This window comes from Mastigoproctus giganteus, chromosome 4 (assembly GCF_048544385.1).
Source record: "Mastigoproctus giganteus isolate SK-2022 chromosome 4, ASM4854438v1, whole genome shotgun sequence".
Classification (NCBI taxonomy): domain Eukaryota; kingdom Metazoa; phylum Arthropoda; class Arachnida; order Uropygi; family Thelyphonidae; genus Mastigoproctus; species Mastigoproctus giganteus.
In genome coordinates this window covers 180,859,153-180,873,219 of record NC_143578.1, presented here as the reverse complement: position 1 = coordinate 180,873,219, position 14,067 = coordinate 180,859,153, and the positions used below count along the sequence as shown (strand labels likewise).

General features: G+C 36.7%; 1 protein-coding gene across 2 annotated transcripts in view; it reads left to right on the top strand.

The window, feature by feature from the left end:
• The window catches only part of LOC150087230 (kinesin-like protein KIF21A), a 779,086-nt gene that overhangs the window by 139,491 nt on the left and 625,528 nt on the right, over positions 1–14,067 (top strand). For both annotated transcript variants that reach the window (XM_090371900.1, XM_090371899.1), the window contains exon 3: positions 4,822–4,864. In XM_090371900.1, coding sequence (XP_090228026.1) covers positions 4,822–4,864 — 43 coding nt within the window. The remainder of the gene's footprint in view (positions 1–4,821; positions 4,865–14,067) is intronic.

Below are 14,067 nucleotides of genomic sequence, written 5' to 3'. Positions count from 1 at the left end.
GGTTATTATTAATTAATAATTAATAGAAAAAAAAAAACAAAATAAATTACTGCAAGTACATAGTACATTGCCAGTATATAGGCTGGCAGATACAGTGAGTGTCATGCATGTTTAGTCAAGTGGGAACTGCTCCGTCAGAATACGATTCACGACAGGTTAGAGCTGGCAGTGACTTGTGAGTTGATCATGACTCCCTAAACTAAACTGCAGGATTACCTTAACTTCCTACTCATTATGGGTTTTTATTTTATTGCAATCTGTATTACAGTAAACTTTCGAAATAATGGCACCTTTGGGATTCAAGGTGCCGTTATTTTGATTTTTCCGTTATCTAGAATGTTATATTTTTAATATATTTAATGCAGAAATAATTGGACTAAATAAGAAATTGTAATATTAAGAATGCAATTCTATTAACTGTTCATAAAAAAAACATAAACATGTTTACTATTTTTACACCTTTGTATCGTCTGCAAACTTGGACATTAAGCCTGATATACCATCATCAATATTATTTATAAATACAGAAAACAACAATGGACCCAACATTGAACCCTGAGGGACTCCACTAATAACATTAGTCAATGAAGAGCAGTGTCTATTGATTACCACTCAACCATCCCTTTATCCATAGCAGCAATTTGCCTCCAATGCAGCACTGCTCCAATTTGTGCAGCAGTCTTCCATGTGCAACAGTATCAAAAGCCTTTCTAAGATCCAAATATATGATATCAAAGTTATTCCCTGCATCCAGTTGCTTTGTGACCACATCATAGTACAGTCAGTCCTCGTATAGCACGATAGTTGTGTTCCTAGAAACCCTCATGCAATGCAAAATCGGGCAATATAAACAACAGGCCCTATGGGAAAAATAGGGTTAGGTGCCGACCACCTAAGATTGAACATACAATTTAACCAAAACATTACCAAACACAATAAAAAAAACCATAATAAAATACTTACGTATTTTATTACGACTATTACGTAATAAAATATTGCTAATGCTTTTGCTTCTATCGTAACCAAACTTGTTTTTTGTTTGATTTTCTATCCAAACAGTTGACGGCTGTTGCATCTCTTCCAATTCTTTGTGTCTTAATCTAATGGATTTTAATTACACTTTGAGTTGTGTCTACTATGAAAGTTGTTTTTATTTTCTCTGCATTCTTTCTAATTCTTGGCGTTGCCTCATTTAGGTCTGTAGCACGTGCAATATCACATGGTCTTTCATTTCGCTCAAAGCGTTTCACAGTTTTATATTTTTTCGCTATGGACAGTGGCAGACTGGCCATAAGCCTTACTGGGGAAACCCCGGTAGGCTGGTGTGATTTTGGCCATAAACCATAGAATGAGGCCACTATAAATTTTCCCGTGTAAGAATTTTTGACCCCGTCCGCCTCTGTTTATCGATATTGCTTTTCTTTTTCTCTCTGAATCTGCAGTGTCTTCACCAGGACGCTTTCTTTTCACACCTTTTTAAGTATTTTATTCATTTTTAGGGAATAAAGCATAATTACAAAACGAGTAGGCAAGCTTGATACACATAAACAAAGCTGTGCGCATGTAACAACTGAATAAACAACACCGTAAAGGAAGAGATACACTATTAACACCTCACATTTTACTAAAGCACATTTCTAGGGGTTACTAACATAAAACAATAAAAACAATTTCCAGTTGCATTTCTGCTAGTGGAATCTGTTATAAACTGGTAGTAAACTCGATCTAATTGCATTTGCGATTATACTGATAGCTGGAATTGTGTTGGTTTTTACGTTATTATGGTGAAATGTGTTTCCCCTTCACTGATATAAAACACATAAATACATTTTCAGAATCTTCTCTTTGTTCCTATCGTGTTGTGGTCAGTTGGGGTGATTCCGCGTTTGACTGCCATTTCTTGTAAACACAAAGGCAAATCGTGCATAAACGAATTCGGTTCGTGTTATGTGAGATATCGTTCCCCTATTTATAAATCGTGTATGATCGAATTCGTGTAATGTAAACACATGTTATACGAGGACTGACTGTATCCAATCAGATTGGCAAGACAAGACTTCCCCTTGACAAAACCATGCTTTGTCCGAGCTATAACTGAAGTCTTGTCTAGATGATCTTGCAGTGCCTCCATTATTTTCCCTGGAACGGAAGTTAAACTAACAGGTCTATAATTACTTGTCTCCCTTTGATCCTCCTTTGTGAATTGGGGTCACATTTGCACATCTCCAGTCCATGGGTACGTCCCCTGAGTCCAAGGAAGCTCTCATAATTATAGTTAAGGGTTTGCTTACTTCCTTTGCTGCCTCCTTTAATATAAATGAATAGATCCCATCCACCCCAGGTGCCTTTCTTATGTTTATCTCAACAATTTCTCCTTCACTTTCCTCTCAGTTATTACAAAATCATTTAGCTCACTGCCAGAGTTTAGTTCTCCTCTGGCATTCCTCTCCCTGAATAACTCCTGATGTCTGAATGTAGATGCAAAATACTCATTTAGTTTGTTAGCCACCTGAGCAGGATCATTGATATCCAGTAGACCAATCTGATTAATCCCCTTCCTTCTAGAGTTTACATAGGTAAAGAACTCCTTGTTGTTTTTCTTTGCATCCTTTGCCAAAGATTTCTCATAATCTGCACTTGCCTGCCTAACCTCCTTTGTGACTTGATTACAGACTAGCTTATATCTGTCATAGTCTTCCATGTCACCCATTAATTTATATGTTTGTTTGTTTGTTATTTGGTTTTTAAGAGCATTTGCAACTAAGGCCATATTGCTCCGGGATATGCGGTGGTCATTCTCTGACCTTTCCGCATCCTCCGTATTTGGTGGTGACGGGCTCGAACCCCGGTCTAATCAAGGAGCGTGTGCTACGCACTGGTGCTCCTTCCCACCTGGCTACGGATGCGCCTAAATTTATATGTATCCCATGCATTTTTCTTCTCTGCCACATGTCTCATTAGTTCATCTGACATCCATTTAGGCTTAAACCTTGAACAATATTTCTTAGTTGGTATGTAAAGCCTAGTAGCTTCCAAGATTAATTCTTTAAATGCTTCCCATTTTGAATTTTCTGTTGGTAGCATCATCAGTTAGTCCGAAAGTATAGAATTTAAATACTGTCTCAGACTTCCGTAGTTGCCTTTACGAAAGCAAAAACCCTTCCCTTTACCCCTGATGGTAGTTACCTCTTTGAGTAAATCCCACTTCACCATACTGTGATCACTGCCGCCTAGTGGTTCCTTTATCTGCAGATTCTTAATGCGTGAAGAATCACTACTGATAATCAGATCAAGAGTATTCTTAACTTTTTATTTCTTTTTGTCTTAAAGTTTTTCCTTTTAGAACAAAGTTTCCATATAAATGTCCATAGCCTTAGTTTCTAGAACATCCCATAGGTCCATAATCTTCTTTATAGCAGCAGTCAAAACCATATTATGCATGTCATACAGGTAGGCTCTCAACCTTCCCATAATTTCTTTAACATGCTCAAAGCCCTCATGCTTAGACTTCTCCTTGGTTTCATCTTTCTGCCTTTTATATGATCCTCCTGAACTCTGTACACTATCTTGATTTTGTTTACTGCCACTACTTCCGGCTCTAGATTATCTTTTCTTGGTATCTTTTGAGCTTTGAGAATTTTGTGTGTGGGGGGAGAGGGAGAGGGGGAGGGAGAGAGGGGGAGGGAGGGAGAGAGAGAGAGAGAGAGCGAGAGTGAGCGAGCAAGAGAGACGTAAACCTTGGAATCCTTGGTAAGGCCCTACCCGAGAAAACCTCCAGTTCTGCTAATTCACGAGCCTGTGAAAGAATTTGTCCCATTATTTCCTCTCTTTCATCATCCTCCTGTTCACTTACAATTCCATCTGGTTGAGACTCACCCGACATAGTATAAATAAACTGTAAATATCTATTTACAATTAAAAGTTGGATCCCAATTCAGAGAACCAACTACTATTTACAATATATACAAAATAAGGGTCAAGAGTCCTGGCTTGCAGCTTTTCTGAATAAATTCACTAAAACCCCTGCGAAATCTATCAGAAGAGATTAAAACCATCCATGCCCCAAGTACAATGGGTTGTTGTCCCAGGAGCTAAAATTGAAGGGCACAGAAATAGTGTTAACAAATTTCACCTCTTCTCCAGTCCGTCAAGAGCCCAGCTAGAGCAGCCCCCCGACTGCCTGCCTTAGACTTCCTTGCACCATATGGCTAATAATAATAGATAATTTGTAGAGTCATAAAGCTGTAACTTTATTGGCTCTCTGACTTTGAATAATAAATGGTGATCTATTTTAGTGATTTTTTTTTTTTTTTTTTTTTTTTTAAATATTTGAATCATTTTGCTATTTAATCAAATTGGCTGGCATAAACTATTTAGAGGATAATGCTGACTTGTAGGTTATTTTCAGTCTATTCAATGGAGATTACTCAAATTTTTAATATAAACTAACTTGGGTGAAATGTTCCTTGGAAAGTTCTATAAGCTACTCTAGGATTAAAAGAATGATTGAGTGAAAGTGAGCAACAGCAAAAAAACACAAAAAAAAATTAGCAGGTGGGCAATAGGTTAAATTATCTTCATTAGCAAGATACTTTAATGTAATTGTGCTTTCTTGAAAATTAATTTAATTTTAACTTAAAATTAAAGGAATTTTTTATAGTTGGATATTTTAAGATGATATTCATTTTATTTAACAGATGTATTTAATTTTTTGTTAAAAAAAAATTCCAGTATGTGTACTCTCGCAGTTAACTTACTGTATTGAGACTTGCTTAGTTTATAAGATTTGTTTTTTTATATATATATTTTTTATTTTTTAAGATGCCTGGAAGGTTATAATGCCACTGTTTTAGCCTATGGACAAGTGAGTATTGAAAAGCCTTTCTATTTTTTAAACCTTTGTTTATATTAATATGCGACGTGCACATGCTATATGATCAAAACTATTTGATAGTCCTCAAATGTAAACAATGTATTAAATGAGGAGAGCATTAAAGTTGGTTGCCAAATTTAGGAGTGCCATGGTAAAAGTTGCAAGAGAGTTGAAGGCATTTATATGATGGCATAATTAATTTCACATTATGTGAAGTTTATATCTGGTCCCTCAAACAAAACCTTGGGAGTGTGCCTTTTAACTACTTGGGTATCCTCCTAGCAAAAGTGAATGGAATGAAGGGAGAAAAATTATTTGCTAGTTGAATAAAGGTCTTTCGAAGCATTACCATTAAGTTTTCTGTTGTTTATTTTATTTTTTTCCCCTCATATCAGCACTCAAATAGGAAAATTTGAGATCTAACCTTGTAGTGGTGGAGAGGCCAGTAGCAACATAAATTGTTTTGATTATATGGATAATGTAAACAGAACATGCATTTCGAATAATCTAAGGAGAGAGGAGGAGGAGAGAGATTTATTATTCCCATTACCAATGCAATTTTGTTTTCAGTACAATTCTTGTTAACTGCCCAATCTCCATTTCAAATTACCCCATCTTATCTCTTTATTTCACAGTTAACTTTTTTATTTCTGTACGTTAATATTTTTCATTTTTAAATTATCCTTTTCATTTTTGTCATATTTCGATTATTCAAGTATTCAAGTATAATCTGCTGAATAGAAAATAGAATGATGTAATTATTTTGTACAAAAACACAGGCAATTTGATGTATCCACTCAATTAAAGTTTTAGGATTCAGACAAAGAAAGAAAAAGTTCAGATTTATAAAGATGGTTTGTTATTGTTGAGGAAACCTTTGTAATAGAAGATTGAATGAATAGTGACAATCAACAATAATGACACCCAACTTGTCAGAACCTGTACCACCACTACTTCCAGGTTAATACCTGGACGTAATGGTGATTTTTGGTCTGAAAAGTCAACCAATTTTCTTTTCTTTATTTCTAAAAAAAGTTCCAGTTTTTAAAATTCTGCTTACAGTATACCAATGTTTGACCTATTTCAAATGAATTGCAATACTAATTAAATTTTTGTATATATTTTTAATAATAAATTAAAAGTTTTTTGTACTTATATTCAAAATACCAAAACTAATGCATGTGCATATTGTGACAACACCTGTCACTTCTAAAACTATTGTCTACCTTCATAAAACTACAAGGGCACGGGGTTTGAAAAGTTTGTGACCTGATTGTGAAAGGGTAGTGGTACAGTACTTCATATAGTAACTAACAAAATTTCATGCAGTTTCAATATTCTTATTTTTTTATTACAGGTCTTATTAGTCAACAAAGTTGGTGAACGAGCAAAGATGGACAAAATCAGTCTCTGTGCAGTCATCCAATTTTTACGAAAAAAGGACTAATGAGTATGTGGTTGCAAAACTGGGGAGGATGCCCCTTCCTATTCTATGGTTAAGAAGCGGGCAGCAGAATTTAAATGAGGGGGGGGAGCCTGGAAGATGACCCATGAATTTGGAATACCTGCAGTGTCCATCACTGCAGAAATTATTGCATCGTGCATTATATGGTGATCAGCAAGTGACATGTGTGCCACATGTTATGTCGTACAAATGTCTGAACATGGTTACCATATAATAAAAGAAGTTCTTGCTATGTCAGATTGATGTCTCAAAGTTGTTGAAAGTTGAAAAATGCACACGAGTTGTCAAGTGAACATTTTCAAGCAGATCCAACAAATTTCTTTGCAAGGTTTCTGATCATGGATGAGATGTGGGTCCATCATTTTTATCCTGAAACAAAGGAGCAGTAGAAATAGTGGAAAGAGCTCTGCTCCCTGTTGAAAGCCAAGTTGATACCTTCTGTTGGAAAGGTGAGGGCATTGGTTTTTTGTGATTCTGGTGGAATGTTGCTAGTGGATTGGCTTCAGATATGCTGAGGAAACACATGAGAAATTCTGGAATTTTGGATAGAAGTGCTGAGGGAACACTTGGAAAATGAGTTTTGTCAGAACAATGTCTGCTCACAAGTCTCTCATTGCTGTGGCTGCATTGTATGATATGGCTTTGAAACCTTGGACCATCCCCTGTATTTGTCAGATCTAGCACCATTGGACTTTCATATATTTCTGAATTTGAAAACATACCTGGCTTGCATCTCTTTTACCCCTGAAATTGATGTCATTGCTGCTATGAATCCATTCCTGGAGCCCAAAGAGAAAACTTTCTTTGCAGCTGGAATTAATACATTGAAGCATCAGTGGCAAAAGTGTATTGATGCCAAAGGGTAAATGTTAACAGTTAGTTGATTGTTTTCTACAGCAGCATGTTCGAGAGGAAACCAGAGGGAGTAATACTCTTGATCTGATTATCAGCAGCGATTATTCATGCATTAAGAATTTGCAGATAAAGGAACCACTAGGGGCAGTGATCACAGTGTACAGGTGACTACAGTGGTCTCAGACAGTTTTTTTTTAAATGCTGTACAGTGGGACCAATTAATAATATTACCAATAGCAAATTCTAAATGGTAATCATTCAAGGAAGTAATCATGGAATTATTTTCATATTGTAAACTCTAACAGGTTTTGTAACAACTAAGAAATACTTTTAAAGATTTAGGCCCAAATGAATGTTATATGAACTAATTAGACTTGTTGCAGAGAAGAAAAATGAATTGAATGCATACAAATTATCAGGCGATACAGAAACCTATGGTAGATATAAGCTAGTCTGTAATCAAGTCAAAGGATGTTAGGCAAATTACAAGAAATCTTTGTCAAAGGATGCAAAGAAAAACAGCAAAGGCTTTTTTTACTTATGTAAACTCTAGAAGGAAGGTGATGAATCAGATTGGTCACTTGATATTTATGGTTCAACTGTTGATGATCTTTCTCAGCTGACAAACTGAATGAGTATTTTGCATCTGCATTCACTCATGAGGAATTCTGCAGGGAAGTGGAGAACAAGCTTATTAAACTCTAACAGGGAGCTTAATGATTTTTTAATAACTGAGAGCAAACTGGACAAGAAATTGTTGAAGTTAAACATAAGAAAGGCACCTGGGTGGATAGGATCTATCCAGTTTTATTAAAGTAGGCAGCAAAGGTAGTAAGCAAACCCTTAGCATTAGCATTAGTAGAGGCATTTGATGCAAGAAAGCAAGCTTATGCACCATCAGCCAAAAAAAAAAAAAAAAAACCACTTCCACTTCACCCCTCTGTTCGTTCCAAATACCTGTCCAGCTGAGCCTTAAACTTATTTAGGCTATCAACTTCCACGACAAGGGATGGAAGTCTGTTCCACCAACCAACCACCCGCTGGCTAAAGGCAAATTTCCGCACGTCTATCCTACATCTGTCTTTCCTCAATTTGAATTTATGCCCTCTCAGGTGATTATTCTGAGCGAGAGGAAGAATCCCATCAGCATTGAGCATGCTCAAACCATTCAAGGCTTTATACCAGCAATTTAAGATCCAAGTATATAATATCAAAGTTATACCCTGCATCCAGTTCTTTTGTGACTGCATCATAGTATCCAATCAAATTTGTCAGGCAAGACTTCCCCTTAACAAAACCATGCTGTGTCTGAGCTAGAACCGAAGTCTTGTCTTGATGATCCTGCAGTGCTTCTTTAACCAGTGCCTACATTCATTTTTCGGGAACAGAAGTTAAACTAACAGGTCTATAATTACTTGTCGCCCTTTGATCCTCCTTTGTGAATTGGGGTCACATCTGCACATCTCCAGTCCATGGGCACCTCCCCTGAGTCCAAGGAAGCTCTCATAATTATGGCTAAGGGTTTGCTTACTTCCTTTGCTGCCTCCTTTAATATAACTGGATAGATCCCATCCATTCCAGGTGCCTTTCTTGTATTTACCTTCAACAATTTCTCCTCCACTTTACCCTCAGTTATTACAAGATTCTCTAGCTTACTGCCAGAGTTGAATACACCTCTGGCATTCCCCTCGCTGAATAACTCCTCATGTGTGAATGTCGATGCAAAATATTCATTTAGTTTGTTAGCTACCTGAGCAGGATCATCAACAGTTGACCCATCGATATCAAGTGGATCAATCTGATTCATCCCCTTCCTTCTAGAGTTTACATAAGTAAAGAACTCTTTGCTGTTTTTATTTGCATCCCTTGCCAAAGATTTCTCGTAATCTGCCTTCGCCTGCCTAACCTCCTTTGTAACTTGGTTACAGATCAACTTGTATCTATCATAAGCTTCTGTGCCATGTGTTAATATGTATGTATCCCATGCATTTTTCTTTTCTGCCATATGTCTCATTAGTTCATCTGACATCCATTTAGGCCTAATCCTTGAACAATATTTCTTAGTTGGTATGTAAAGCCTAGTAGCTTCCAAGATAAGTTCTTTGAATGCTTCCCATTTTCAATTTGCTGTTGGTAACATCATCAGTTGGTCCCGCTGTATAGAATTTAAATACTGTCTCAGTCCATCGTAGTCGCCTTTGCGAAAGCAATAACCCTTCCCTTTTCCCCTAATGGTAGTTACCTCTTTGAGTAAATCTCACTTCAGCACACTGATCACTGCCACCTAGTGGTTCATTTACCTGCAGATTCTAAATGCATGAAGAATCACTATTGATAATCAAATCAAGAGTATTACTCCCTCTAGTTGCCTCCCGAACATTCTGATGTAGAAAACAATCGTCCAATAAATCCACAAAAGCCTTGCTAGTGTGTGAGTGACCAGCCCCCAAATTCCAGTCAATATCTGGAAATTAAAATCCCCCATTATAAGACTCTCTGATTTACTGGCCCACTCTATTTCCCTGTACAGTTTCTTATTATACTCATCAGAGTCATTAGGCCTATAGCACACTCCTACTCTCAATTTTGATCTCCAATGCTTATGTCACACCAAACTGACTCGACATTGCACTGTCCAGCAATGTCAACTGGCTTCACTTCCTTGGATTTTATGTATTTCTTAACTAATAGCATAACCCCTCCTCCCTTCCTATCCTGTCTATCCTTTCTGTAGACATTGTACTCCCCAAATTCCAGTTCTGCATTCCTTATATCTGTGTGACACCACATCTCTGAAATCCCCACAATATCTGCCTTTGATGTTTTGAGCAATACCTCAAATTTATTTAATTAACTCCTAGCATTGGTGTACACGCAAGTATACATGCACCTGTTCTTTTTCTTAGCTACTCTAACACAACGCATGTGTTTACTAGTACCCCAATGATTCCCAGCAGTCTCTGAAATATCCAGCATTTTATTTTCCAGGCTGCGGCTCATTCCAATAGAAGCAGTGCAAGAATCACTTTCACCTCTGCCAGTGGCTACTGTTAATCTATTAGTCCTTGTATCCCCCCAATCTAGCAGTTTTCCGACCCACCTAACACTGCCTCGATAGCATCAGCAAACATTCTTGCACCCTTTCTATTTAAGTGTATCCCATCCCTGTAGAAGCAGTCTCTCCTGTTAACAAGTACAGGAGAGACTCTCCTGTTAGCCATAATTATGAGAGCATCCTTGGAGCCAGGGGAAGGCCCCACGGATTGCAGTGTGCAAATGTATCTCCAATTTTCAAAGGGGGATCTAAGGGTGACACAGGTAATTACAGACCTATTAGTTTAACATCTGTTCTGGTGAAAATAATGGATTCACTGGTTAAAGAAGCATTGCAGGATCATTTAGACAAGCTGCAGTAATAATTCAGACACAGCATGGGTTTGTTAAGGGGAAGTCTTGTCTGACTAATATTAATGGATAATATGATGTGGTCCCAAAGGAACTGAATGCAAAAAATAATTTTCATATCTTATACTTGTATTTCAGGAGAGCATTTGTTACTGTTGCATCTGGAAGAACACTGTTCAAATTGGAGCAGTATGGCATTAAGGACAAGTTGCTACAATGTATAAAAGGATGGTTGAGTGGAAGAATGGGCTAATGTTATTAGTGGAGTCCTCCAGGGTTCAATGTTGGGCCCATAGTTGTTTTGGGTCTTTATCAGTGATATTGATGAAGGTATATCAGGCTTAATGTTGAAGTTTGCAGATGATGTTAAGGTTGGCAGAGCTGTTAATGAGAGTAATGCCTGTATGCTACTGCAACAGGATATAGAAAAGTTGGGCAGTTGGGCTGAGAAGTGGCAACTGAAGTTTAACATTGACAAATGCAAAGTACTAAATATGGGTAGCATTAACCCCAGAAAAATGTACGAACTGTGTAGTACTACATTCAGGGTAGTGGAGAATGAAAACAAGTAGTAATTGTGTAGCCAGATATGCTGTTTTTTGAGCAGTGCAGACAGGCTGCCAGAACAGGTCATTGGGTTAACGATATACAGGAATTTTGCTAGTAGGGATAAGGAGGTGATTATCCCCTTGTATAAGTTAATGGTCAGACCACACTTTGAATACTACATACAGATCTGGAGGCCTCATTTAAGGAATGATGTAGAGTAGTTAGAGTACAGAGAAGGGAAAAATATTGGTAAAGGGGGAACAAAGGGGTGCTCTTTCAAAGAAGGCTTAATTTCTGAAAATTGCAGCATCTGCAGACTAGGCACCTGCGAGGTGACCTGATTGAGGTGTATAAGGCCTTGAATGGTTTGAGCAGTCTTATGCCGATGGGATTATGCTCAGATTATGAATTTGAGGGAGCATAAACTCAAATTTGGGAAAGACAGTTGTAGATTAGATGTGTGGAGGTTTGTCTTTAGCCAGCGGGTACTTGATTGCTGGAACAGATTTCCATCTGTTGTTGTGGAAGTTGATAGTTTAAATAAATTCAAGGAAAAACTGGACAAACCTTTGGAGTGAATGGATGTGTGAAATGGGAAGTGTTTTTTTTTTTTCTTTTTTAAATCTGATGCTGTATAAGTTTACTTTTTTTCATCATGTGCATCTACTAATGGAAATGCTGAGTAACATATTACCAGACACCTCAGATATTATTATTAGCCATGTGGTGCAAGGAAGCCTGAGGCTTATGCTGTAAGAGAGAGAGAGAGAGAGAGAGAGAGTGAGAGAGAGAGAGAATCACCAAGAAATAGAATGATGATATTGTGAGCCCCCGGGGGTTATACCATTCATACTCGGGTCTTCAAATTTTGAAATACTCCTTGTATCTACGAAGTTAGCCAGCGGAGCTGCCACTAATCTCAAACTGGCAGTTAATGCAGAGCAGATATTTCTGGTGGTGTGGGGGTCTATAAAGCCTTGCCCACTGGAGCCAAGTTAAGAGGCTTGAGATACTATTCTTCCTAATATTAAAATTTTTGATATAATATTTGAAAAGGATTTATTAGCTGTGATAATGTTTTTTTTTTTTTTTTTTTTTTCTTTCTTTTTGTTTCATATATTAGTTTTTCCAAACACTATAAGACTCAAATGTCTCAGAGTATTCGAGACCTTCTAATGAACATTAGAAACACAGTAAATATTTAGGCTATTCTAAGATGGCTGTTTACATAATGTGAAAATATCTTCGTTTCCAATGTCACTTTGCTGCTAATTGGCAATTCATTGAAGGGGGTGTGAGCTTGTCGGTAAACCCAGGACACTAGTGTGGTATCTGACAGATATTGCTTTTCTAATTTTTGTTTTCTCTTTTTTTTTTTTTAATGTTCTGAATAAAATATAATGCCTTTTCACATCATTATTTTCTAAATGATTTTGCACTATTCTCTGTTGCTGGGAGAGAGATTAACCATTTGTTTGGCATTTGAGAGGTACCACAGCTGAATGTTTTTGCAATTATTGGGAGTGTAAAAACATCCCTCATCCAGCTATCATAATTTACTACCTCGGTGAGGGAGATGAATTCTTGGTGGATGTGGGGCCTAAATCCTTGGTGGATGGGGTATAAATTGTAGATGAGATATATATATATATTTTTTTTTTCCAAGGGGTATTTTTCTGATGAAAAGCCGGACATTGAGTGACAATGAAGAGTGGGAAAAATGCATACTGCATTCAAGAAATTTCAAATGATGCAAAATCAGATAAATTAAACTTTCATTTTTGATTCAATGGAAAGCTAAAAATAAAATTTTTGTATAGAAAAAACTGGAGTTTGTCAGACACCGTATGATCAATTGTGGTTTTTTTGGGAGTGGGGGGGGGAGAGAGAGAGAGAGAGAGAGAGAGAGAGAGAGAGAGAGAGAGAGAGAGAGAGAGAGAGAGAGAGAGAGAGAGAGAGAGAGAGAGAGAGAGAGAGAGTTAAGAAATTATCTTAATGACTAATGGAAACAAACTAAAATCTCTTGTGCTATTATATGGACAATACTGTTCCAAATTCAATTGTTGGGTCCGATGAAAATGTACAACAGTGTTTGGGGGGGGGGGATATAATATTAATTTAAATTAGATGAAGTAAAAAAGAGAAAGAAAGGGGATAGAAAGAAAAAAAACTTTTACAACCCTCAGCAAAAATTAGAACCAAAAGTAAAGAAAAACAGAGTATTAGAATGGCTAAATTATATAAGTAAAGGAAGTTTTATGCATTTGCAAAAAAAAAAACAAACAGGAAAAAATTTCCCTGCTCACTCATACTTTCTCTCTCACTAAAAATACAAGGCCTTGAAGGACCAAATCACTTGGCCAATTAATTTCTGCTGCTAGTTTAAAATGATTGTCTTGAGTTAAATTCAATAATTTTAAATTTGTTCCTCCAAGGCCTTTATATGCAATGGGATGAAATTAAAATAGCTTTGTTCTGAATAATGTACAGTGGTGACCTGATTTACATTATCTCAATTTCCAATTAATTTTCAAAGGTCCTCTGTCTCAGACTTGTTAGATTGCCAACTGACAAAGTAATGCGAATTATTATGCACTTGCTGAGCCACTTCACTTCAGTTTTTCTATGACGTGGCATGTTGCTCAGATGTGCTTTGCAGATTATATTATTTTTTAATAGTTTCAATAGATTTATATTGTTTTTGAAAATTATTTTTATAAATGTGGCACATGTGAAAAAAAGTGATCAGTACAGTGATAAAGTTAAAATTAGAAAGTGAATTAAAAATTATTCAATGCAGTGAAAATGGAAAGTATACAGCTGATATTGTCAAATTTTAAGTGGGGGACTACAGTTCATACTGTGTTATTAAATAGAGAAAAAATAAAAGAATTGGTCAGAGTTAGTTCTGGAGATATTG